Source organism: Indicator indicator, chromosome Z (genome assembly GCF_027791375.1).
Source record: "Indicator indicator isolate 239-I01 chromosome Z, UM_Iind_1.1, whole genome shotgun sequence".
Taxonomy (NCBI): Eukaryota; Metazoa; Chordata; class Aves; order Piciformes; family Indicatoridae; genus Indicator; species Indicator indicator.
In genome coordinates this window covers 5,959,615-5,986,593 of record NC_072053.1, presented here as the reverse complement: position 1 = coordinate 5,986,593, position 26,979 = coordinate 5,959,615, and the positions used below count along the sequence as shown (strand labels likewise).

Below are 26,979 nucleotides of genomic sequence, written 5' to 3'. Positions count from 1 at the left end.
AATGCAAAGAGAAATCATAGCCAACAATGCAGGTGCAATGAGAGTTTCCAGCATGAATGTTTTCCTTCTTAATGGAAATTGTTGTTGCTGGAAATTAGCTCACTGTTAGTATCTATCTTCACATTCTGCCTCAGAAGAGAGAGTTTGTAGGTATTGCTGTGTAACTGGTTTCTCCTTTCAGTTCATAACCTTGATATTTACTGCCTTGGATACAATAACTTTCGTTTCTAGGGGAAGGTAGTAATGCAAAGATTATATAGCATTTTTTAATGCACTATCTCTATAGAATAAAGCAATTTTCACATAGTTTCAGAATTGTCCATTTTAAAAAAGCTTACTTTTAATGACATTTTCTTCCTATTTGAAACATCTTCCTGTAAAAAGCAGTAACTAGGAAAAAAAAATTACTTAAGAAGCTTTTGAATTTACTTCTGAAATATTTTGTGTCTTATGGTTGGGATAATTTCTTTATCTGTAGAAGACAAACAGTGGGCAGGGTATGAGGTGATAGGAAAAGGACAGTTTCGTCATAAGCTTCTAATTCTGTTCTTGCTTTTATTTCATGAGCTTCTAATTCTTGTTCCTGTTTTTTATTTCTAAGTGTAAAATACTGGTCTAATGGGCAAGTGCTGACTGTGATTTCTGATTGAGGGAACACAATTTGATAAATAGTTCTCTATTATTCTTCATGTGTCTTTAAAAAAGCCTACCAAACCAAACAAAACAAAACAAAACAAAAACAAAACAAAACAAAAAAACCACACAAACACAAAACAACAAATAAAAACAACCCTCCAGAAACCCCCAAACCTGAAACAACATAAAATATAAAAAAAACTCTGAACAACCCCCCCAAAAAAAACCAAACAACAAAACCAAAACAGAACGAAAACAGCAACAACAAGAAAAAACAACCAAGTGCCAAACCAAACCAAAGTCCCAACAAACATTAAAACAGATATTGAAGGGGAATGGTATATAAGTCACAGTAGGACCTCTACCAGATCTGCTCATTCTCTGTGTAAGTCAAGTATTTAGTGCTTCAGTGTTTTACATAATATTTTCTTGAATGATTTGAAAGAGGAAACAGGGAGCACATTAATTGCATCTGCAAATGATAGGGATAGTGAGAGCTTCAGCATCTGGAAGAATGGCAAGAAATATGAATTGACCTAGAGCGCAGCAATGTGCAAGCATTTGCAAAATGGATCTCACCTTAGAAATGTGATCCAAATTGTAGACATCTTATATTTAAAATTAGCTTAGTGAAGTGTTAATGTCAACCATTCAGTCATGCGCATTGAGTGCAAGATTTGTTTAGCTAGACACCCCATCCAGTTAGCTGTTTTGTATGGTGTCCTGATCTTTAACCACTTCTACTGAATCTTCCCTGAGATGTTTCCAGCTTCACTAATGTGGATATAACAGAATCACAGAATGTTCATGGTTAGAAGTGACCTCAAAGGACCATCTATTCCAACCCCCCTGCCAGAGCAGGATCACATTTACCAGATCACACAGGAACATATCCAGGCAGATTTTGAATATCTTCAGAGTCTGAGACTCTACAATCCCCCTGGGCAGCCTGTTCCAGTGTTCCGTCACCCTCACAGGGAAAAAAAAAAAATTCCTCATGTTTCCGTGGAACTTCCTATGCTTCAACTTCCACCCATTGCCCCTTATCTTGTCATTGGGAATCACCAAGAAGAGCCTGGCTCCATCCTCTTGGCACTCGCCCTTAACATATTTATAAACATTCATGAGATCACCCCTTAGTCTCCTCCTCTCCAAGCTAAAGAGCCCCAGCTCCCTCAGTCTCTCCTTGTAAGGGAGTTGTTCATCTCCCTTAATAATTTTTGAGGCTCTGCACTGGATGCTTTCAGGCAGTTCCCTGTCCTTTTTAAACTGAGGAGCCCAAAACGGGACACAATTTTAAGATGAACGGCAAGTAACTGGAGTGTTTCTTGGTCTAGTTGCAAGCAAAAAGTAAGCAATATGTGGAAAAACTAATGCCTGCTATTTTAGGATTTTTTTTTCCCCCTAAAACTTTTAATAGACTTCTGTCTTAATCAGTGCTGCAAATGGTACATCCTTGAATGTAAAATTGTGCTATTTTGTGCACCTGCTCCATTAGCTTTTGAATTTGGGATGCCAGCAGGATTCTAGAGCAACACTATCTTGAGATTTAATTTTCTTTACCTTCCTTACAAATGGCTGATGCTTTGCCTCAGTGCTTTGGAAATGAAATGACTCAGGCTGCATTTATGGCTTATCAGTCTCTCAGCACTGGGCTCCACACACAGGGTGAATGCCAATCAGTTGTAATTAGCTCAGATAACAATGTTGCTATTGTTAGTGCTAAAGTTTCTGTTTGCTGAATAGGCAGTGTAATAACTTGTAAAAATTTCATGTTGAAGAAGCAGCCTAAGAAGGTTTGGTATGCTTCATGTAACGTTCTTTGTGAAGGAGGCAAAACAAAAATGTATGTCTAGTATCACCTTGCTTTTAGCTTAATTAGGGCTGTACCTAAACGTTGTTTTTCTGCACGCAGGTGTGGGAAATAGCTGCAATGTAACCCAGAAAATTCATTCTTAGAAGTATCCTAAGTTAATATTAGATGACTAGGGTGGGGCAGGCAAAATACAGAATATTTGCTTTGCTGAATCCTTAAGGTTTTTATTTTTTTAGTTTTGTTTTCAGCTGATATATGAGCACCTGCTTAAAAATTTTAAGCCTCCTCATGATGGATTTGCTTTGCTTACCTTTTGTGAGCCTCCTAGAAACAGTCCACAGATCACATTGTAAAAGACATAGAAAAAAAAATACAGTGAAGCTTAATATAAGAAAGCATGTAATAGTCAATCTCTTTGTATAAAGACTGAATTAAAGACTAAAGACTGTTAAGGCACTGAAATGAACACCTAAAAAGATAGCCAACCAAATCCATTGTGTCACTGTAGCAGTGTCCCAAATCTGCCTAGCACCTCATGTCTGCTGGCTCACACGTTAGAAGTGGCTCATCACGCTGGTATGTGTTCCTTGCTCCACTCTTTGCAGTGTGACCTGTCCCCCTCTCCCTTTTGAGAATTCATCAGGAAAATGAAGCATGCTCAAATGTCTGGTTTGATTTCTTTCAATGTATCAGCTTTTGTGAGAGAGAGAAAAAAAATAAACTGAAAAACACCATGCTTTTTTCTTACAGGTACTCAGAAATCCTTTCATGGCAGAGAGTCCGTGATGATGATGATGAGGACGTATTTTCTAGTTTCAAAACTCCATGTTACACTAGCAGTATGGGAGGCTGAACTGGTGTTTGTTTATAACTACAGTTGCTTTTGAAATGTCTGCTTTGTGTTTGGCATGATTTGTATTTTGAGTGGAACCAGGCTTTCAGCTGAAATCTGCTGTTATTTACTTTAACCTGGTTTAGGATTATTCATATTTTATTCTTTTATTCTGAGTAATATGTAAATTGGACAATGCCTATCTTGTCCTGCTTAAATGTATTTGCCTATACCTTATCTCAGTTGATTGTATTACAAGCATAAGACAAAAAGATATATTCTTCTTGCTATTTCCTCCACCGTACAAGTAGAAGATTGCATTGCTATTTATCTGTGCTACTGTTCTTCTCTATCTCTGCGGCTACTATTCAAGTGTGGAATGAATTCTTTATCCATATAGTATGGTGGTGGCTTGCAAGTGATGAAAACCAGTTTCCTTTACACATATGTCCATCTTTGTTAAGGCTGTCAAACAGCAAGTGTGATATCCAGGGAAAACACATCACTCTGTGGGTTACTGATAGTGTAATCTAATTTCCAAAATTAAATTAAATGCATCTTTTCATCTGCAGTGATAGGATTTATGTAAGCTAAAGGAAAACAAGGCAGAGACCGTACATGTGAATTTGGAAACAGGATCAGTGGCTAATTTGAAATGAAACCTTCAGGTTTGCCACAGTTTCTGATAATTTGATCGTGGAGAATCAGCTTGTAATCAGCTTGTGTTGTTGCAGAGACTTACACAGATAAAATATCTAAGTTGAGGGACTGTTATTTGTTTCCAACAATGCCTTTAAAATCTTTATGAGCAATTTTTACAAGCCCTTCTTCAGTAAAACCATATGTACAGTAGTAGTAAACTTCACTTTTTTTAAAAAGTGCTAACAAACCCTATGTATTTTTTTACTAATGTCTTTTATCTAGTTATTTTCCATGCCCTCTCAAGTAAAGTGAACTAAAAGGAGTAGAAAAATTAATTAAATGGCATTTCTAATAGGTGAGATGCCATGGCTCAGACTGAACTGTTCACTAGCGTATAACACATTTATTATTTTTTTTGGGATATTACATCCATATATTCAAATTAAAAAGAAGAGTGATATTTCTGTTCATAGGGAAATGCCACAGCAGTTATTTCAATCCTTTGAATAATTACAAGATGTGAGAGTAGACCCCTTGTCTTTCCATGTACCCCTCACCTGCTCAGTGTTTCTGCAGGCATTTCCAGTCAAAGCCAAGTCTTCTTGATGCTTGTTTCGTGAAAGATTTGCTTCTGCTGTAGTTTAAGCCAGTCAAAGTCTGGATTGTGTCTTCCAACTTACTCTACTTTTTTTCTGGATCTACTTCTTCAGCTAATTTTTTGTCAAGCCAGACAAAAACAGTGGTGCTTCTAGATGGGGAGAGGCATCAAAAAAGCCCCTGTCTTCTACAGTCTCTATCAGGTGCTGAGGTAGTTCAGATTCTCCATCATCTACCCACTCCGGAGCACCAAAGTGAGGTCCTTAGTTTAATTAGTGAGGTTTGCTCTCTTGAGATAGTGTGTGTGACCTTTTACAGGCAGCTTTAATACCATTCTTAAATTGCATCCAACTGTCATGTTGTATCTTTATCCAGTTTTGCACAATTGTAGTTTGATACTTTTTTGTATGTATGGCCGAGCTATTCCTCCTTTAATGTCGAACAGTTTTCTCCTGGTTTGGGCAGGCCAGGCAGAACAAATCTATGCAGACCTCTTGTATATCCTATTGTAATATCCTCACTGCTGAAGAAATGCAAGTATTTGTTGTAGATCCTATCCTTTAATCTACTTGAATTATTGATGCTACTCATTTAATTGAAGGACTCCATTTATTATTAAGAACTTGACATCTGAGACCTGAAGAGGAAAACTTGTGGACTAGTTTTCCTCCATCAGGTACATGCAAACATTTTATGGAGAGGCATTTGTAGTGCTACTTTAAATCAAAGGTAATTTAAGCTGGTTTGTTTTGTCAGCAGTGGGTATCAGAACTGGGCAGAAGGCAAGAACATATTAGTATTACTGTTAGGTTTTCAGTCCTGCAACACATCAAAAATGCCTTTTGTATCACCTTTCTACAACTGACCTCTGACCTGTGGTTGCTATATCGTGTTCTACTACCTGTATGGCATCTCTTTTCCTGTCCATTACATAGTATGTTTGTGCTTACCTCCTCTGCCTATTGACTATCAGGTGGCCAGTAAGATGTGTTAGCTGTAGAAATAATTGTTGTGTAGATAATTCCATGTATTCCACAATTATTTTTGTGATACATTTTTACATCACTTTGAACTGGAAGATTGTTGATTATGTGTTCAGGTTTATTGGAGTGAGGTTTTGTGATCTTTCTAATACAGATGAAGTAACTCATTCTTTCATTGTGTCTTAGTTTAGGCTTGGATCTCTGAAGCTACAGAAAGTTTCAAGTCCAGCAGAGGTGGTTAAGGAACTGATTGGCTACTGCCTGGACTGCGTGGGGAGACTGCAGGTGAAAAATGAGCATCTGAAAAAAGAAAATGAAAGGCTTTTGAGTGAGTGGGCTGACGTGGAGAAGCGGTACGTTTAAAAGTGCATCCATAGGTGATATTTGAGAAACTCACAAAAACTATCAGTGCAAGCTTTACTGATCAGTACATCTGAAGTCATATACAGAAAGGAGCACAGATGCTTTTCTTGTTCTGACAAGTGTTTTGAGCCAAGCTGAACCCATGTGGTTGTGGATCTCCCCTCCTATGTAAAGGATACCACTGGTACTGCAGATCTTGTCATTAAAAAAAAAAGGACAAAAATCTCTTTTCTGTAGATTCCTCTCCAATTTCTTCAGGAAGTCTTTTCCTTTATTTCCTTCTTAGGACTGGCAGTTTAACTAATTTACAGTTTTGAGCAGGAAATCAGCTGCCATTGCTTTAATCTGTTTTCCTTGTCAGAGCAGCCAGAATTGTGAAACAACTGTATTGTTACAGGACGAAGTGCCATTATTTTGCAAGAGATTTTTACGATTGCATTTATTATCACCATTATCTTCCACTGCATTCTGTACTGAAGTAACCTATGCTTATTTCAGTTAGCATAAACCACTTAACACATATGAGTAAGAGATTTATCTTGGTTTTCTATAGCTTTATCAGAAGAAGCACATTTAGGAAGATTAATGAAAGAATGTAGCTAATTGGCATTAATTTACCTTGAAAAAGAGCTAACTTTTGGGAGGAGTTCATTTTGTTTCCCTCTCATTAAAATGAGTAACAGTTTTTCCTGACAATCTCCCTGACAAGCATATGGCCTTCCTAAGTAGTGTTTTACTGCTTAACAGTTTATTGAACAATAGAGCATTGTATAACCAGTGTGCTGTACTGCATTACACGCTGATGTGTAATAGGCATTACTGCTTGTATCAATTTCCATGGTTGTGTGGCACTCTTAAAGAGCAACCTCAAAGAAAAAACCTCACAGCTGACTGGCAGCCTTTGCTCTCAGAAGCAAAGTATACAAGCTTTGAAAGCTGGTGGTTTCCTTCATTATGTTTATAGTTTGAATAGCTGAAATATGCTTTTTCAAAATAAATCCTGTAAGTTCTGTGGTCACCAGACTTTGGCCCTGTCTGCTAAACAGAATAAAATTAGTTTTTGTCCAAACAGTTTTGGTTATTTGGTTTGGGTTTTATTAATTTTTTTTTTTTTTTTGGCCACAGCTCAGCCCACCCCACTTGTCTCTCTGCTGGTTTGGCTCTAAATGTTAGATCTAGCGGTGTGAGTGCCTTGGATCTGAACAAAAGCTTTGCTGTCTTTGTTAAGTAGACATGATTTTAGATTTTGTGGTCTGTATCATTCACAGTGTTAAGCATTAAAATGTCAAATGTAAAGTATGCAATGGGAGAAACGTGCTCCCTCTTCACATGTAGCTAAGGCACATCAGCTCCAGAGTTTCAGCTCCTGTAGTTCCCTTTTCTTAAAAATATCTCTCTTCATGACGTCATTAGAATTAAAACATAGCATTCAGGCTTCCAAGAGCTATGTTTGTTCAGTTTAACCTTGGGACACTGGGTGGAGTAAGTAAATCGTCCCATTTCTCCAATCTACATGAACGCTGTGTGAGCACTGCTCAGCAGCTTTGCCCCATAGCTCTGTGGTGTCTCTTGAGGAGTAAACTTGTTCTGCTTTCCATTCAGTCTGCAAAATGGCAAGCAAGTTTCACTCAGGAGGCTAAATCTGCCTAGTGAGCAATCCCAAGGCTGAATAGCAGCCCTGATATGCTGCTGGCAATTGAGTGAATCTGCTCAGGTGAAAGCAGCTTGCTTCTGGAAGCTGTGTGCCAGGTATGGAAATGGCTCGTGCTGCTTCCGTCTGCAGTCTAGATTCATGTAAAGACAAAAGGCAGAAACAGGCAAAAAACCCAGGGGAGAGAAATCCCCATCATGATCAAATTCATAAATTACTGATTCACTTTAGTCTAAGCTGTGTGGCATCAGAGGTATTGCGTGTTTCTAGCCTGAGCTGTAACTCCCTTAATTTTAAATATATTGCTTTTCGTGTTGACCGAAGTGTAGAATTTTACCTGTCTGAACATTTCTTTGCTTTCAGGAAATGGCCCATGTGTAGGTGACATCACTATGAAAGTGACTGAGTAGCTAGACTATTCAGAGCTTGATCTGAAAACACAAAATAAGACCTATCTGGTAAGATCTGAATAGAGAGGCTGTGGAATTTTTCAAGAGGATTATTCTGAAAATGCTGCAAGTTGGTATCTGGGAGTGAGTGTGCCTGCACACCTCAGGCATGGATGTGTTAAAATACCAGAGCAGAATAGCTTTTTTCATATAGGTCATTAAAATGGTAAATGTACAGTAATAATAATCTGTAACAAAATAATTCTTTGGCCAGCAAAACACAAGGTAAATTTCTGATTTAGGTGTGGTACACATTTTGTATCAAAGATCTGAAGTAAGTGTAGACAAACCAAAATCAAAAAAGCAGCTAATTGATGTGGTGGTCAAGTCTACTGACAGAATTTTAAAACCATAAACAGCTTATAAAAATGCAGGCTAGGCTGTTCAATGCTTGAAACTGACTCTTCAGTGTTGGCTCATCAGGGCTCCATACCACAGGCAGTGCTGGGGGAAGGGTGAATCTGAAATGTAATAGAGTGAAGGCATAAGACCAGTAATGATTTTAGGGCATTGAGGATAAGTTATCAATATCAGTGACATTGAATTGTTTCTTTCTGGTAGTGGAGTTTGTAAAATGCATAAATGCCATTAATTTATATAGTTGATGTTAACTTCTGTGAAGCATGTGTGACTGCTCTGCATTTAGGCAGCACTTCGGAACTGGACAGTTACCTTATTTTCTCAATTACCAATCATAACCATTCCTAATACTAGCTACTGTCACTAGGCTGTGCAAGCTTTTTGATGGCTGTCAACCTGGACGTGTCTGGCACATTAAAATCATTGCACTTGCACAGAGAGAGATCTAAGAATACAGAAACTGGAAAGTACGTGCAAAGAGGTCTTGCATCACTCCAGCCATTAACTTCCATGTATTTTCATTGTACTCGAAAGTTGTCGTTGAGATGAGCAGCTTCTGTATTTGGCCTGGGGAGATAGTGTTTTAGTGAGACAAATCACATACAGGCACAAGCATGTGACGAATTGCAATTAAAGTTTGTATTTGTAACTGATGAGGTATTGGAATGAATCCTAGCCAGCTGTGCTTAGTGGGCACGTAATTCAGGTAATGGATGCCTGAGTGAGTCCTAAAGGCTGTGCAGAGTTACAGCCAGAGCCACTACACACATGCATACGTTCTACATTATTAATGCATCCCTGTTCCCAAGCAGCAGGGGACTCTTGCTTTTCACTGTTTCAAGTGTCACCATAAGCCCTATAACAGCATGTTTTAAAAGGCTCATAACTTGCAACTCCAGCATTGTTGTAATATTATTTTACACTGATTGAATGTTATGCCAAATAAATGTTATGTCTGAAAAATGTATATTTATATGAGTTACTTTTAAAGAACAGAAAAAATACTAAAATATCTTCATGCAAATGAGAACATTAGGAAGAACATGAGAATATTTACTGGTGGTGGAACACTAATTGATTTTTGCCTGCAGGGATGAGTTAATATTCTAATCTATGCATATAGTCAGTATGTATATTTCAAAATGCTAATATTCTGCTCTAGAGTCTGGAGAAATCGGCTAGTCTTGCAATAGGTTTCTATATTGTGCTGCTTAATGTTCAGGCAATGTCAGCTTTACTTCACTGAGAGTTTGCATTTATGTGGAGTTTCATCAGTGGATATCTTGGCAAGATTCAGGGGCCTCACTGAAGTTATGAGGTATGACATTCCTGGCCAAATCAACCGACTGTCTCAATCTAACTGTTTAAACCAATCTCAATTGGTCTGACACCAAAAAAAAGGGAAAAAAAAGGCATAGTAGTAAACACTTTCTTTAGTTAGTGTTTTGTGTGTGGGAAGGGGAATGTTCGTATAGGATTTGATAGAGTTAGCACTACCATATTTTACACAAAACCCTTTTTTCCACTTTTTTACTTACGCAGACACAGTCAATTTCAAGTATGTAAATGGAAATTTATCTAACAGTTGGATTTTTTTTTTCTTTTTTTTTTTTTAATGACTGAAGTGGTAAGTGAAAGGCAGTTCCTGTCCTTACCTTTCTACTTTCATTAGCTGGTCAAGACACTTCTTGGCACTATATTAGGGTTTATGGTTCTTTATGAATTATCTCTTTGTCCCCTCCCTAAACAGTTAACTTTCCTTTTGTAGGTGGAAAGTCTCCTGGTAGTTGATTAGTACATATGATTTTTCATTTAGGAATTATTGAACCGATCTATATGGTAATGATGTTCTGCTATTTGCATTTAAATTAGATGAATTATTTATCAACTATCAAGCATATCCCTAAAGCATTACACAGTAGACTTAATACTTCATGAGATTATTTTCTATTGTTTTTCTTCTTACATCATATATGATTTTAATCTATAACAAAATGGTCAATATTTATGTAGGAAGTCTGTTGAATTATCTTATAAATTAATATATTTTAAAAAATCAGTTATGTGTGTGGGTTTAATAACAAAGGAAGCCTTCTAAACTTTTTTTTACCAGCCTTGCACAGGTTGATGAAAAGAATGTTGTTTATAAATTATGATTGTTTGCTTTAAGACTGTGGATACTGTAATCAATAAGATTATCAAGATGTTTATTTGCTTGTTATGAACACAATCATTTATGTTTGTGGTTAAACTGAAGGACTAAGACTTAAATACAGGGCTGCATTTTCTTTGAGTGCTTAGTTTTATTGACATTGACCTGCCTACAAATGGACATTAAACCTTTAAAAATCTGAAAAATAATTTACTCTGAAGACATTAATCAAGAGCTTTTTTTTGTGTTTAGTCTTGTACCCAGTAACTGTGATTGGTTAAGGGGGTAAAAAAATACAGTGGCTGCAAGAGTACCAGTCTCAGCTTTGTCTGTGAAATGTCAAATGAAGTCCACAGCACTGGAGTTATTAGCATTGTATCTGTCTGAATGCCTGTAAGGGATTACAGTTGCCATCAGGTGTGGCTGCAGTGTCCTGTTGAGCTTTGCCAGGAACTGGTTTCCATATCTTGCCAGCTCACCAGAACAAGACATTCAGAGCTGTTGATGGAAGATAGTCAGGCAAAGGTTGGCATTATCCACATCTGTCCCTGGAGTCCTGGCAAGCAAGGAGTTTGGCAGCTGTCCCAGCTGCCCAAAGTGTTTGCTGGTCACCTCAGCCCTTGTTGGAATGGGGTCAGAATGTGTAGTCCAGATTTGGGGCCTGTCAAGCTTGATCATAATCTAGTTGTAGTCTTGTTATGTGTATCCTGCTAAGCTATGCCCACTATGGTGAATTCAGCATTGATACTAAAGAACACTATTTTAGTTGTCTTAGATGCATTGTGTGTAAGAATTGACCAAAAAAGAATAAAGAGAAAATTTTCCCCTTGCAAACTTTCTTCTTTTGGCAGCAAAGTTAATTGCAATTTCTGGTGGGGGAAAACAAACAAAAAATCCCAAATTGTTCTGTCCTGTTTCAAACTCAAGATGATAGACTAGTCCTGTGTGGTTTGGTATAGCAGATCCAGTAATGGGAAGGCTGGCCTCATTACAGAATTTTCTTCCAGGAAATACAGAATTTTTAAAAAGAAATGCTGTAATGGTGAATTTTACATTGTAGGCTGGAAAAATGTGTTGAAGCTAAAGAGGAACTAGAGGCAGATCTTTACAGCCGTTTTGTTTTGGTGCTGAATGAAAAGAAAGCAAAGATAAGAAACTTACAGAAGCTGTTGAAGGAAGCTAAAGAGTCTGCAGTAGAAGCCAAATGTACAAGGTATTTCTTAACTTGCCTGAGTTACTTGGTATCATTCATTATGTATGTTTTAGTACAGTCTAGTTTCCATTTCTTTGGCTCTAACAGTGAGTGACAGTTCTTCATGGCATCACTGCAATTAGCAGCACATTCTTTTGGATGTGGTAGCCAAGAACTAAATATCAACTGTATCTGTCCTCTTAAGTTTTTATGTCTGCAGTTGATTTTCCAATCAGAGTATGTCTGCCTTTTCCTCAGTGGCAGTTTTTTATGCATTCTCACTGAATTACTTCAGGAATGTCCTTCAGGAAATCTAAATGTAAATATTTTGGTATACTTTTCATATAAAAATATCGAGAGAGGATGAATTATTCTAATGCTTTGACACACCCTAATCTGTTATATTTATGCTGCTTTTTTATATCTTAACTTACCTTTTATTGCCCATCTTTGTGTATTATTATGCTGAGCTGTTTAGCATAGGGAGTTAATGTTGACTTCTATGATCTTGCATTGCCTCTAATACAGTGAAATAAAAAAAAAATATTTGCAGGAATAACAGGTAGCAATGATGTGATTGTTATGGGGTTTTATTTCTTTTTCCTTTTTTTTCTAGGGATAATAAAGCTACCACTCAGATGGCTACAGGGAGGGAAAATGACTATGATGGCAGCACTGATGAGGAAAGCGAAAATTTAACACAGGCCTCATTACCATCAGGTAAGACAGAATGTATTGTCTTCAGGGAATATCACAGACAGGCCAATCACTTTATGTGAATAAACCTTAATGAAGACAAAATACTACCTGACAAATTGCCCTGTGACAGGCCAACCTGCAAGTATTAAAAATATCTCTGGAAGCAGAGTATAATACTGACATTTTCAAATTAGAAAGAGGAAGTTTAAAAGCGTGTTGCACAAGTGAAGGTGCTGTCACTTCATCCAAGATGACAAATTACATACTTTGCAGACCTAATGACAGTCTAACAATATCCAAACCGTCAACAATTCCATTTTAAATTCTAGGAATCATGGTGTGTATGCAGTGATTGTTAAAATGTAGTTTCTGACAGTTTCACTAGTATTTAAAAAAGGGAAAAGAGAGCATGTTTAATGGCTATAAAAAGACCCATGTGCAGAAATGGAATAAAAATGTATTTATAGCAAAATTAACTTTGCCATGAATTTTTGGCCTCATGAAAAGTGCTCATGAAACTCAACTAATTTTTTCAGGACTAGAGACTTGTAAAATGTATGGGATACAGCAATTGCCCGTGCCACAATACAAGATATTTAACTGTGAATCATAGAATTTTTGACAAAGTGACCACTTTGTCAGTATTGACGCTTGCCATATAGCTGTTATTGACTTCCCTTCAGATCTGCAAAGTTTGCTATGGGTTCTCACTGGAGCTTTCTGTTTCTGCCATAGGTAAAGGTAATCAGGACAGCAACTTAGTAGAACTGTGTACTGTGCATACTGGGACACAGAACCCTAATGCCAGTGATATTCATCTTTGCAAGCCATATGAGCATGTTTTCTGAGGACTTTCTAATGTAATATAAAGTAGGCAGAGCTTCAGCCAAATGTAGAAAGCTATGATTATGGAAAGAAATTATTTTGTGTTGTACTACACTGTTTAGTCCAGAAATCTTGACTTCCAAGTGGTCTTCAGTCAGTTAAAAGGTCTGAGCTGCCCCATGATCAGTGGGGAGAAGTACTTTTGTACTTAGTGAAAAGACAAGGGAAGTGGAATTGCTAGTTTCAGTGGGATTTAATTTAGCTCAGTGAGAATTTTGAGAGACATTTTATGTATTTAAAAATTAAAACCGTCTCCCACTGCCCTACTCAGGAAATCATGAGTCCGTGATTGTGTGCACTAATCAGTGTTACAGCAACTGAATTTTTACTTGTGTTGTAAACAAAAACATGCTTTCTATTGATTTTTGGAGGAGAAAACACTCAGGATTTTGACTCTGACTAGAGGTCTTTCAACTGCAAAATTTGCAAATAATATAAAGACTATAAATTTAATCCTCTGGGTAATACACTCAAGTTTTTCAAGGTAATAGCATTCTTGAACCTGCACAATGAGTATCCCTTAAGTCAGATAATACTCTTTTCTGTGTGCACAGATTTCTTTTGCCATGAACAACAGACAAGCACAGATAGGAGCTGAGTATCTTAGTGTGGTTTAGGATTTTCACATGCAAGAAGAGATCTGAGGCAAATTGTGTCTCTGAAGAAGACTGTCGTTCAGCTGTGAGTGTCATGAGAGGGTAATGAAGTTCATAGCTGCATCAAGGAGTGTAAGACATGAAAGATAATATGAATAATGTTTGAATGTTTTCTGCTTCCCTGCAGTTTTTCTGCCTCTTAATCCAATGTTATGTTTCTTTTCCTTTTGAATTTGGAATGTGAGTGTGTGAGTTATAGGAGTCAATGAGAATTAAAATATTTTTAGGAATGTTTTAGTAGATATTGGTGAAAGCCACAATCAAGAGAGATTGTAATTTAAAAGCTGCTTTGAAGGAAAATGAAGGAGGATGTGTATATGGAAACATATACACATATTAACTATAAATTTGTATGTAAACATATCCAGATTTTTAAAAGTGAGGAGCTGATGCTGGTTGGCAAGAACTGCAGAAGATGGCTGAAGAAAGCCACATGATCTAAAGGTAGAGAATCTCAAGCCCGGAGGTAGAAGGCCAGTGACCAGTCTTGAAGTCAGTTGAGAACATATGTGCAGCTCTCAATGTGTAATGACAAAAAAAAATCAGTAGTAATTGAAAGAGCAGCCATGTTCCATAACTGGTTTGTGTTTAGGGGGAAAAACTAGCTGTAGTTGTGTCATGGTGTACTTCTCTTTTAGCAACCAAGGGAGATATGAAAGGGCAGCTGTGAAATTTAGACATTTTTTATATTGAATATTCATATTCAGAATATATTGAACTGCATTCAGTTCATTCAGAATATATTGAACTGCAGAGTTTAAAAAACTGCCTGGAAGTTTTTCCTAGCTACCAGAAATTGCTAGGTTGGGGTTTTTTTTTGGGTTTTGGTTTTTTGTTTTTTTTTTTTTTTTTTTTTTAGAATTCTTGGGACACTGAAAACGTTCCAGAGGATTTTTTTTTTTTAAAAAGCTGTGATAATATTCACACACACACAAAAAAAAGAGTAAATTAAATACAACATCTGGTTACGGGTGTATTAGTCTGGTGTTGATCTGATGCAAATAGTGAAACAGGACTCATTAAAAAAATATTAAGAAAAAGGGTAGGAATGGCTAATTCCAGTCTTCGTAAATGTACAGAAGCCAGAGGCTGAAAGCTAGGTGCTCATGTCTTCTGTGGTAAGATTGCCAGCTGACTGATGAAGGTAAGTAAAGTAGTAGACTGACTTCCATAAGGTATTGTGCTGCACTATGTTTTAATAATGAGATTTGGACATGAGAGTCAACATAACACATGATAAATAGATTCTCACATGAGGCAATATGTCTATCTCAAAATATGAATGGAAAGTTGTCAGGCCTTACATCTGAGGAGTGTGGGATTGAACGTGTATATAATGTATTCAAACTGATTTTGCTTTGTGATACACCAACTACAAGCAAAATGTATACATTTTAATACAGTGTAGTGCCATGATTTACAGTCCTTTAACAGCTGTGCTGTACTTGAGAAAACCAGGTGTTTCAGGCTATGCTTTACCTAGCTCCTTCTGCTGCTAAAGCTGGGTACTCCAGAGGTTGCCATCGTCTTCCCTATGTGGACCCACCTAGCAAAGCCACGAGCTACTTGGACAACTTTTGCACTCTGCTCTGTATTATACTTATTCTGTCATGGTGGCAGTGTCCTGCCTGTCCTTGCAGGAAACTGGCTCGGTCTTAGTCCAGGTTGGGTCAGTTGGTTGCTGTCTGACCTCTTATCAGTTTGTAACTTACTAATGCTACTCGCCTCACCTGATAGGGAACCACTGTTCTAATGTAAAGATACTGTAGGAAATAAAGAACATACAGAAAAATTCTCTGAAGAAGCAGTGACTTTATTTATATAAAAACTTTACCTTCTAAAAATGTTATATGAAATTATTTATACGAGTATATCTCTCTATATATATACAGTGTAAAAATAAGCAGATTTGAAATATTAGGGCAAAAGGGACTTTTTAGTCAGTATATTAGTAGGGCCCTTGATGCAATGCTATGTCATGCTTGAATACCAAGATTTGAAGAAAATTTTGAGGAAGTTGGGGATGATAAAAATCAAAGCAGTAGTGGGATTAGCATATGATGTAAATGAAATGCTGAGTATCTTAAATGACTACTTTTTCATGGTCTAAAAGAAACCACAACCCAAAATGATGTAATGCTAGATGCTCTTTCTGTCCAGCAGATATGATGTTTAGTGAACTCGAGTAACTGGAAGTGAACATTAGACAAAGACAAATGTGGGTCATTATTCCTGACAAGCTAATTAATTGTTGGTGTGGTTTGGAGTGAGTTGTGATGGGTTCTGTCCATCATTGCCATTGTTGAAATCACAATGGCATGTTTTTAATAAAAAAGACAAGATCTTGTTCATATAAGCATGAACTTTAAAGAAGGACACAAGCTGTGTTATGCAGGGCATTGCCAATGACTGTTGCTATGACAGCTCTTCCTCTGTAACAGCAGATTTCCTACAGCATGGAAAGGCTGTGGATATTGTCTATCTGGACTTTAGTAAAGCCTTTCACGCTGTCTCCCACAGCATATTCCTGGAAAAACTCGTGGCTTGGATGGGTGGATGCTTCACTGGGTGAAAAAGCAGCTGGATGGCTGATTCCAAAGAGTGTTGGAGAATGGAGTAAAGTCCGGTTTGCAGCTGGTTACAAATGTTGGTGCCAGTTATGACCTGTATCAGGAAGATCGTGGCCATCAGGAGCAGGGAAGTGATCATTCCCCTGAACTTGGTACCGGTGAGGCTTCCCCTCAAATACTGGATTCAGTTTTGGGCCTCATTACAAGAAGGACACTGAGTTGCTGGAGCATTTCCAGAGAAGGGCAACAAAGCTGGTGAAGGCTCTGGAGAACAAGTCTTTTGAGGAGCAGCTGAGAAATCTGGGATTGTTTAGTCTGGAGAAGAGTAGGCTAAGGGGAGACCTTCTCACTGTCTGCAACTCCCTAAAAGGACACTGTTGAGAGGAAGACATTGGTCTCCCTAATATTGAGTGTTAGAATGAGAAGAAATAGCTTCAAGTTGCACCAAAGAAAGTTTAGATTGGGTATTAGGAAAAAAAATCTTTATTGGAAGGGTTATCAAGCATTGGAACAAGCTGCTGAGGGCAGCAGTGGAACTCCCTTCCTTGAATCATGTAGATGTAGTACTTAGGGATATGGTTTAGTCAAGGACTTGTCAGTGTTAATTTAATCATTCGGCTCATGATCTTGCTCTTTGCCAGTCTAGGCAGTTCTGTGATACTTTTAATGTTCAGTTGCCAAAAGGACCTCTTTTGTTGTTTGTGGTTTAGTTGGTTGGTTGGTTTTAATAAAAAAAAAAAAAAAAAAAAAAAAAAGGCTGAAATTACCAGTTTGTATTTCTCTTAGCCAGCAAGAGTGTCTTGGTGACTCAGCATGATGCCACCACACTAGGACAGGAAGTTTTTATCATTTTAGAGTGCAGAGACCTTGTTCTGAATAAGGACAATCCAGAATACAACCCAGCTGTTACTGGTTTGTTACTGTGTATGACAGAACTGCAAGGCAAGTTGTTATATGGTGAAATCTATAATAGATAAAAATGATAATATAGCAGTGGAAGAAATTATTTTACAGTTTATTGTTCTTCTCTGTTGTAATGCTACTGCATGTGACTGCCTGCCTGTAGAGAAACTGAGATCAAATTCTCTTGCCCATGAATTCCTTAGTCATATTTCACATTGAAATCAGAAGTTAGTGTTCCTGGAGGGTAAGAAGGATCTCGTGATCTGGCTTGTCGGATTAAATGAAATTTTCTGTTCTCTGTTTCTTGCCACACTTGCAGAAATATTCCCTATTAAATGAATCTTCAAACCTTAAACACTTATACTTTTCTAATTGTTTCATGATGAAGGACAGATTCAAAGCTGATTGTAATAAACTCACTAAAATGTCACTGTCCAGCATGGCATAGTGGTTTCTAAACTGGAAAGGTATGGTTTTGATGGATGGACCACTTAGTGGATAAGCAATTGGCTGCTCTGAAAGAGTTATGATCAATGACTCAATGTCCAGTTGGAGACCTGTGACAAGTGAAGCCCCTCAGGGATCAGTACTGGGACATGTGTTGTTTAAAATCTTTCTCAATGACATGGACAATGGCATCAAGACATCTTCAGCAATTTTGCCAATGGCACTGACCTTGGCAGGCTGGAGAGGTGGGTCCCGTGCCAACCTCATGAAGTTCATGTACCTGGGTCAGGACAATCCCAAGTACAAATACAAGCTGGATGATGAGTGGACTGAGAGCAGCCCTGCAGGAAAGTGCTTGGAGGTATTGGTGGATGAGAAGCTGAACATGAGCTGTCAGTGTTCACTGGCAGCCCAAGAAAACAACTGTATCCTGAGCTGCATCAAAAGGTGTGTGGCCAGCAGGTCAAGGGAGGTGATTCTGGCCCCTCTACTCAGCTCTGGTGAGACCCTCACCTGGAATATTGTATCCAGCTCTGGAGCCTCCAACAGAAGTAGACATGGATCAGGGAGCTGGAACACCGTTCCTATGAGGACAGGCCGAGGGATTTGGAACTTTTCGTCTTGGAGAGGAGAAGGCTTTGGGGAGACCTTACAGCTGCCTTCCAATGCCTGAAAGGGGCCTTCAAGAAAGATGTATACGGCATGTGGTGATAGGACAAGGGGCAACGGTTTTAAACTAGAGCAGGGTAGATTTAGGTTGGACATTAGAAAGAAGTTCTTTCTGTTGAGGGTTGTGGGACACTGGAACAGGTTGCTCAGAGAAGTTGTGGGCATGTCATCCATGGAAGTGTTTAAGAACAGATTGGATGAGGTCTGATTTAGTCAGAGTTGTCCCTGCCTGTGGCAGGGGGATTGGAAATAAATGATCTTTAAGGTCCTTTCCAACTCAAGCCATTCAATGATTTTATGAAATAAGAGCAAGCTGCCTGCAATTTTCCACTGATTTACTATGCAGATGTTCTCCTCCTCCTCATTCTAGTTCCTGCCTTGGGGTTTACATGTTGTGCCTTCAGGAGGCTATGTCCCTTTAAATTTAATTAGTTCTCTTGTGTAGTCCAAACCACTGATGGCTTGATGCTGCTGATTAATAAGCTTTGATCAAAGTTATTAAAAAAAGGCTATTATAATAGCACCTGACAGTGCTGTGTAGTTGAAGTTCTACCTGTGAAAGCTTCTCTTTTAAAGTCTATTTGACTGTTTTAAGGAGTTTTAGAACTGGACCATTTTAATTGACTTCAGGCTTAAATTATTTTTTTTTCTTTCTTTTTCTTTTCTTTCTTTTTTTTTTTTCTTGTCTGGGCAAGTTATAATTGGAAATGTCTCATCCCAAGCAGTAATCTTATTTCCTTTTCTCTTAAAGCTTAGATATATTTTTCTTTTTCTCAAGCTTGATAACTATAATTTTTTTCTATCATAAGCTGCTATTTTTATTCCTGTAGAACATTTGCAGCTGCTAAGCTGCTTTCCCTCTGTGTTACACCAAATGCTGAGATTAAAATGCATTTACACCACAAATATCAATATGTTTCGCATCCCCTTTGACAATCCTGTTATGAATACTGTACCAAGGGGGATTAAATTGTTTATACTTTTGCATACACCCTCTCATTATACATGCTTCAGTATATAAAACAATGTAGGTGAATGTAATTGCCTCTAAATGAGTCATTCTTTATTCAGTGAGGTGATATAATAATGGTGATATATTTGTAATGGTTTTATTTATTGGTAAACCTATCGCAGATGACAAAATTTAGTAATTGGTCAAAAATACAGAATCTAGTGACCACACAGCAGGTTAGGTGTGACAGCATTGACTAATACAAAATTAATAAATGTTTGCTGGTGTCTTATCTACGTATTACTATATGTTACCTATGAAAGAACTTTATTTCCTTAGTGTAATTAAACCTCCACTTTAATCATCAAATGAACTGTCTTTACCAGTTTTCAGTTAAATTGTAAGACTCTGATTTTAGAATATTTTCCAGTCCAAGCTTAATATACTTCCATCAGTACTGGTTTGTTTTTGCCTCTACTCAAATACAAAGCCAGTTTAAACAGCAGCAATGTGCATTTAAAATACAGGTGAATTTTTCCCCCCCCCAATTTACTATATCCATGCAAAGAGCAACAACAACAAAGTTCCAGTCATTAAAAAAAAAAAAATCACTAATGAATCAATGCTCTTACAAATTTTATCTTCTTCCATGAATAAACAGGTTTTCCTTCTTAGGAAGTGAAGTGTCTAAGTCTTTGTATGCAGCTTGCTGGAGTTCTGCTGTTGCCTTTACTTCTTTTTAAAATGTGTTTTACTTTGTCACAGTTTACAGACCTGAAAGTATTAAGCAGTATTAGGCAGAGATAACAAATCCTTATTGTATTCATATGGCGTACCAACGCTTTCCTTTGGGACACATAAAGGAAATGTAGACCCTCCTTCTCTTCTTGCTCATATTTCACACCAATTTAACGTATACCAAACAGGCCGTAATTAGAGCAGTCCTGGACATAAATTCTGTGAGTCAAGGCACTTTTGCACTGAGCATGCACATTCTGATACTTGTTTCCTTTGCAAAAACTTGTAACCTGATCCTGTACAAAACAGCACTAATTCAGTGGGACCATTTCTTTGTTTTCTCATCTTCATGAGCTACAGAAGATTTATTCCACACTCACTGGCTGAGACTGTAATTCATCAGTAGTGAAACTATAGCACTAGTGGTGCTAGACCAGTGCCACAAGCAGCCCTGCTGTTTCATCCTCCTTCAATGACTAGTTAAAGAACAACTTCTTACCAGTTAAATAGGAAACTTCTGTTAGTCATCAATAATCTGCCTGGGGTATTCCTCATTCTAACAAGTTCGCTCTTGCACTTTAAAGTTGTAGACTCTGTATATTTTTTTTTAGCATCCAGCATAATGGTCCTTTAGGGATTAGTTGTAATTAAAATAATTAGAAATCATTATTTGTCTTATACCATAATATACTATGTATATGGAGATATATCTATCTATCTATCTATCTATCTATCTATATACACAAATACAGAGTATGTATATGGACCAAAATATTACCATATACAATATACAGTGACAACAGTGCTTTATTTTCATCTATGCAAACCTGCCAGTGAAACAGTTCTGTCACCTAGCTCCATTAGGAGCTCCATGCCATATGCCTGCTCTAAGCAATTCTTTGAGTTGCCTGTCATAAATTGGCTCACCAGAGAAGATACAATCAGAGTTTTACTTTTCCTGGGGGTTATTTCGAAAGGTGAGACTGCCTCAAGCACTTGTATTTTCTTGTTTTTCTTTGGGTTTTTGTTTATTGGATTGTTTTCTTTTTATATTGCTAAAGGAGGTTTATCAAAGGTGTTATGGTTTAACTGCTTTCAGTGTAAATAGTAATCAGGTCTAATTTAATGGGGATTTTTTATTCTGTGTTCAGTTCACACCACTTATGATAGTTTTCTTGTGAATGTTTAAAAAGCTAGGTACTTGCTTTTGGTGTCTGGATGGTTTTATATGGACATATAATTCAGAGAGGAAGAAAAGGCATCAAAAAATTTGAATATGGTATACTGCAAGGAAAGAAAACAATTCCCATGCAAATAACACAATTCCTTTCCCTCTTCAAAGTATGGATGCACTTGGGAAGAGTTGATCTTGGGTTTAGCAGTATCAGCTTTTGGAGAAATATCCTTTCATCAGAGAGAAGTATTGGTTCTTGAGAAAAATGGTTTGTGCAGGGACAGTGATAGCAAGTTTCTGTAATCCTAAACATTAGGATAAAAGCCCTTATCTTCAGCTATTGAGCAGGCTGCGTATCAGTGGCAACCAACAAAGCCCGGATACTGCAGACTCTCTCAGACCAGAGTCTCGTGTTCAGTGAGCAGCACACTCAAGCTAAGTTTGCTGGCTTGACTTGAAACCTGTGGCTGCTATGCTCTTCTTTCTTTAATGTTTAATAGGTTGTCTGTTTAAACTTCATGTTTCATATGTATTTTGTCATGGGTGGTACTGACTCCAATAATCAAAAGTTTCCACTGCTCTTTACTCACAATGATTTTTTTTTTGTTTGTTTGTTTTGCGCAGTAGCAAGCTTCCACATCTGAATTTTGGATGTTGCATTGTCTCTGACAAAATGCTGGAAGGGCATTTACTCTGGCCACCTGTGTGACAGTCACTGTAATTAGTATCTTAATTACTTCCCACCTATATTACAATGTCTCATTCAAGCAGATTGCCTATCTTGATTAAAAGCTGGACTGCTGAAGATTGCACTATAACCGGTGGCTCTTTCCTTGATTGACTACTTTTCCAGGTTAAAAGCATGGGTCCTTGTTTCTAGCATGAAATTTTCTCAGCTAAACTTTTACCCTGAAATTTTTCCAGCTAAGCTTCACCCTGTGAGCTTATTAGGTCTTTGCTAGATTTAAGAGTCGGTTCCTCTTTTTGGATTTCCTTCCTTTGTTTCTTGAAACCCAGCGAGTACTTGATTGGAAACATAGTTTACATCTAAGGAAATGTCCAAAATCTTCATACTATGTAAAGTAAGAATAGAAAAGGATTAAGTACTATTTTAATCCTTTGAAAAGCCTTTGATTACGAAGAAGGAAATCCCTTTTCTCTGGGAGCTAAAAGTCATGAATAGAATAATCCCCTCAACTTGTTGGGTTTAGGGTTTCATTTGATTTGGGTTGGGTTTTCTTATTGCCTTGGTTTGGTGTTTTGCTTCTCTCCTTTTCTCCCCTTCTATCCTTTTCTGTCCTGGTTATTTTACTATATTTTTGGTGGTTTATGTCTACCTCAAGTAATGGATGCTGTCATAAAATTACTTTCCTTTTTGTCCTTTACCTTTTATTCTTAAAATAGCACATAGATCAAGCTGGAAGATATTGAGAGTGAGGTGATAAAATTGTGTTAGAATAAAATTGCTTTAATTAATAGGAGCCCTAAATAATAGCTGTCTTGCACAAATTCAACAGTAATCATTTGGCAAGGTGCCAGGTTTCTCAGAAAACAGCTTTTTGTTCAGCATTGTCCTAGAAAACCAAGAAGTTGCTTTTTATCTTTAGGGTGAAAGGCTCTCTTCCAGAACCCTTTTCCTCAGTGTTCTTAATGTTACATACATTGTGTGCACAAGTTTCACACAGAATGTTAGACATTTGGAAAACTTAGGGGGAAAAAAGGCTTTACAATAATTTGGAGACAATAGTTGAATGACGTCTGCAATTATTACTCCAGTTTTTATAGTGTGCTTATCTATGTTCTGATTGTTTTTAAAGATTAACCTGAGCTTGTTGATTTATGCTTCTTTACTTGCAACAGGGCAAATGATCTCATAAAGAAGCTATCAGTTACGAAGCCCGTGTTCAAGGAGATCAAAGGTTAACTTACCCACTCTGAAAGACAGCTTAGTCACATGTGACCTGATGCAGGAGAGACATTTGCAAAATTGGAGCTGTCAGCAGCATCTTATTAGGTTTTTTGACTTACTGTATATATTAAAAGGAACAAAAGATACAATGCCAAATCCAAAATACCATAAATTGTCTTCTGGGTTTTTTTTTTTAATTGAGTGGAGACTAGGTTTCAACATATCTGAGAAAGAGAGAGGTAATTTCCTCATGGCTACAGACGCCTCGTTTTATTTACATAGTTGTTTATACGTCTGTTTTAGTTTGTTCTGGTATGACAGATAAAATGTGACAACTGCTAACCCTCTGTAAAGAGTGAAATGGCAAATCATGGGGGCCAGGGGTGCAAAACCCATTCTCTAGTATTTTACAGTGTGTGTTCCAAAACAGGGTCCTTTTTACTGCAGTAAGATTAAATGTCTATCAAAAAAACTATGTGTTCAGTTAAAATTATGATATGGTTCTCAGCATTCTGAATATAACTCCCCTCTGTTACAAGCCAAACATCTAACTTTTCTTTAAAGAGTTGATTTAAATAAAAGCATGATCAGAGATGTATTAGTCTCTCTGTGCTTTCATTTCCCAGTTCATAAGTCTTCTCCTAGTGACAGCTTTTCTGATACCCCTCTGAGACAGCAGTTAGTAGATGTGATCTTCATCACCTGGGACTAATCATCATTCTGAAATCGATGGATCTCCTTTATATTCATTGCAAATTTAAACCTAGTAAATTCACCTTTTCTGAAGAAGGTATCCCTGTAGTCAAGCTGCTAACCTTTTTTTCGCCTTTTAACTTGCAAAAATGCCATTAATAGCTCATTTATAACTCATTGCCAATTCTGACAGCATGTAAAAAGACACACTAGTACTCTTCACACAATCAAACTTTGGGTTCTCTGTGAGTTTTTCACTACCTATTGTTCTTGAAATGTGTGCATACATTTGGATATCTAAATATGAATTAAAATAGATGCCCATTTTTAGCTGCCCTTTTTTAAGGAGTGTGGATTAAAATATAGGACTTTAGCCCTTTGTGTAGATATCGTGTTCAAAATTGCTTAATTAAAATGAAAACAGGACACATTAGTATATATCTATATGTACCACTGTTTTTTAATATATTAATAGTATTTTTTTAAAAAAATTGCCAGTTATTTTGTAGTAGTATTTCTTACTCTCTCAACCAAATCACTGCCTCAGTCACTTGAAAAACACAACGAAAAGAAACTGATCTGCAGTATTGAAGCCCATGGCAGAAAATTATGCCTATTTCAAATTCCTCTCTCTTTACTGCCAGGACATTCCTTTGTTTAGTTTTTCTTAGCATAAAAGTGAATAAACACCTCAATGGTAACTGTGCTGATAGCTAATAATCTCAGGTTTCAAGAATAACCAAAGTAACTTCTATGAATTTATTAGTTAATCAGTCAATAGCTTGGAAAGTTAGTACATGCAACCAGGTCAAGCAAGACCAAAAATCTCAAATCTTTTATGCTCACACTTATGCAGAGCAAGCTGTTGTGTTCAGTTTTGTCCATCTTCAGAAAACAGTACGGTCAGGCTGAGAACAGTAAATGCAATGGGGGAAATGTAGAGTGCAGGAAAACAAGGGGAGGCTTAACGTAATATAAAGCCATATTCAACACCATCATCTTATGTTGGTGTAACTTTTCTTAGATCTAAGGTCTGTAGATTACTAGAGAAAACTGCTGGTACTGCACAAATCCCTGTGGTTTTAACAGTAAAATACCAGTTTTTATTCCCTACTGCCATCTTTTGCAAATCAGATGAACGTGTAGTTCTCATACCTGCCACCACATTAATTTTTTAGCCTCATCCTCCTCTCACTGTACAGCTTTTGCCTACAGTCTTGTCGTTAGTTAACATGTTTATGGCAGTAAATTAATTTTTACCTCTGAAAGAAAGCTGTTTGTTTCCAAAGGTGAGATAAACTCAATTTGATGGAGAACACCTCTTGGCAGTGGTTTGGCTGCTAAAATAGCTCTGCTCCAGCAGCTGAGACTTTGGCTCTTCCATGTCTGTTTACCTGACTAAACTATTGTTTTGGCTTATAGAGTGCTGCATCTAGATTTCCATCTGCTGATCCTGCAAACTGTCTCCAATTGAATAAGGCTTGTTTGGAATCAGCCATACTGTGAACTGTTTTCTTAGTCAGGAAAAAAATAGCTCTTTAATCTATAGCCATGAGTTGAATTCTCACAAGGATACTCATTACTCCAGTTCCTGGGAGAGAAGGGTCAGGTCATAAGTCTCTGATTGCCAGCAATTTCCTTAAGACCCTTCCTGGGAAACACATGAGGAGGGTAGTTGGAAGGCTTTGGAATGGGAATTGAGAAACACTATGTGAAACAAAGGAGTTAACCTGTTTGTAACCTCCATGAGTTCTTGCATAAGGGTGGTGTTGGCATTCCAGGTGCTCTGAGTTGCTCTCAGGTTTAGTTTTATTCTACCATCTCCATGTTTTGTCAATTGCCGCTCTTTTGCCAAAGACATTAAAGTAATTTGAAAGAAAATACAAAAACTTAAATGCAAAATAAAGCTCTTGTCTGTTGTCCACCTGAAACAGTTTACTTCGTTACACCTCAACAAATATTAACTACTTTTAGTTATACATAAAACTTGCTCTGTTGTAGGAACAGTATCATTAACTATATAGTTCAGTAGCAGCTCATCAATCCTGCTGAAAGCATCAATACATTTCATATGCTGTCTTTAAATTCAAAGAAGACTTTCCAAATTTAGGTGAAGGAGAAAGCTTTACTGCTTTGTCTTTTTTCTTTAAGAGGTGAAAAAGAAAGCACACTATAAAAAGTGACATTTAGTCACTTCCCTGTACTGTCCCATGGCCCAAGAAATATGGAAGGAACAGTCTCACAGCAAAAAGGAGAAGATTTAAGACATGTCTCTGAGAAGTGAGACACTGGTTTCATGTGTCATTAATCTGTGTATGATAAGGAGAATGTAGATGAAGCAGATAGCAAAATGTATCCCTTTGTATTTGAGATAGCATGTGTAGTGTTACTATGACAAAGAATGTAAGTGCTAGATTGTGTGCAGTAAGAAGGAGCACTCAAAGCAGAGAACCCCAAAGGTAACCTTAGAAAAATCTCATAAAAATGCTGATTTTCCAAAGCAGTTCCATTTTCAGAACCACACAATGTCCCTTGTTAATTGAAGTACTATGGTCTTGGCTTCCAATGACTCCTGTTTTGTAAGTGTGAATGATTTGCAGCATTTTCTGTTGGGATTTCCAGAAACACTGTATTTGTATGGGAAAGAAAAAAAAATGGAGGTACAATATGAAGAGGATACTTGGTGGTAAATTATTTTCTTGACCAATTTGTTTAAAAAAAAAAATCCTAAAAACAGATCTCCAATGCTTATGGTTTTACCTTCCTGCTTTCCTTGGCATATAATTACAACACAGTGTAAAACAATCATTTTATGTTTAGCTGTAGTGTTAAACAAACCTTAGTAATAAAGGCTTTCGTTTGAGAAAAATCAAGTTCTTCTCTGCTGTGAAACATCATTTAGGTTAATTGCTTGGCATCAGCTTTAATCTGTATCCAGAGATGAATCCTCATAACACAGCTTATTCAAACACTACTACTTAGCTCAAATTAGCATTAAGAGCATCCAGTTC

At 37.3% G+C, this 26,979-nt stretch overlaps 1 protein-coding gene across 1 annotated transcript in view; it reads left to right on the top strand.

Moving 5' to 3' along the window:
- Positions 1 to 26,979, top strand: part of XRCC4 (X-ray repair cross complementing 4) — a 171,136-nt gene that overhangs the window by 54,644 nt on the left and 89,513 nt on the right. Inside the window, exons 3-5 of the mRNA XM_054398023.1 lie at positions 5,693 to 5,859; positions 11,542 to 11,694; positions 12,290 to 12,393. Of these exons, the coding sequence (XP_054253998.1) occupies positions 5,693 to 5,859; positions 11,542 to 11,694; positions 12,290 to 12,393 (424 nt within the window). The remainder of the gene's footprint in view (positions 1 to 5,692; positions 5,860 to 11,541; positions 11,695 to 12,289; positions 12,394 to 26,979) is intronic.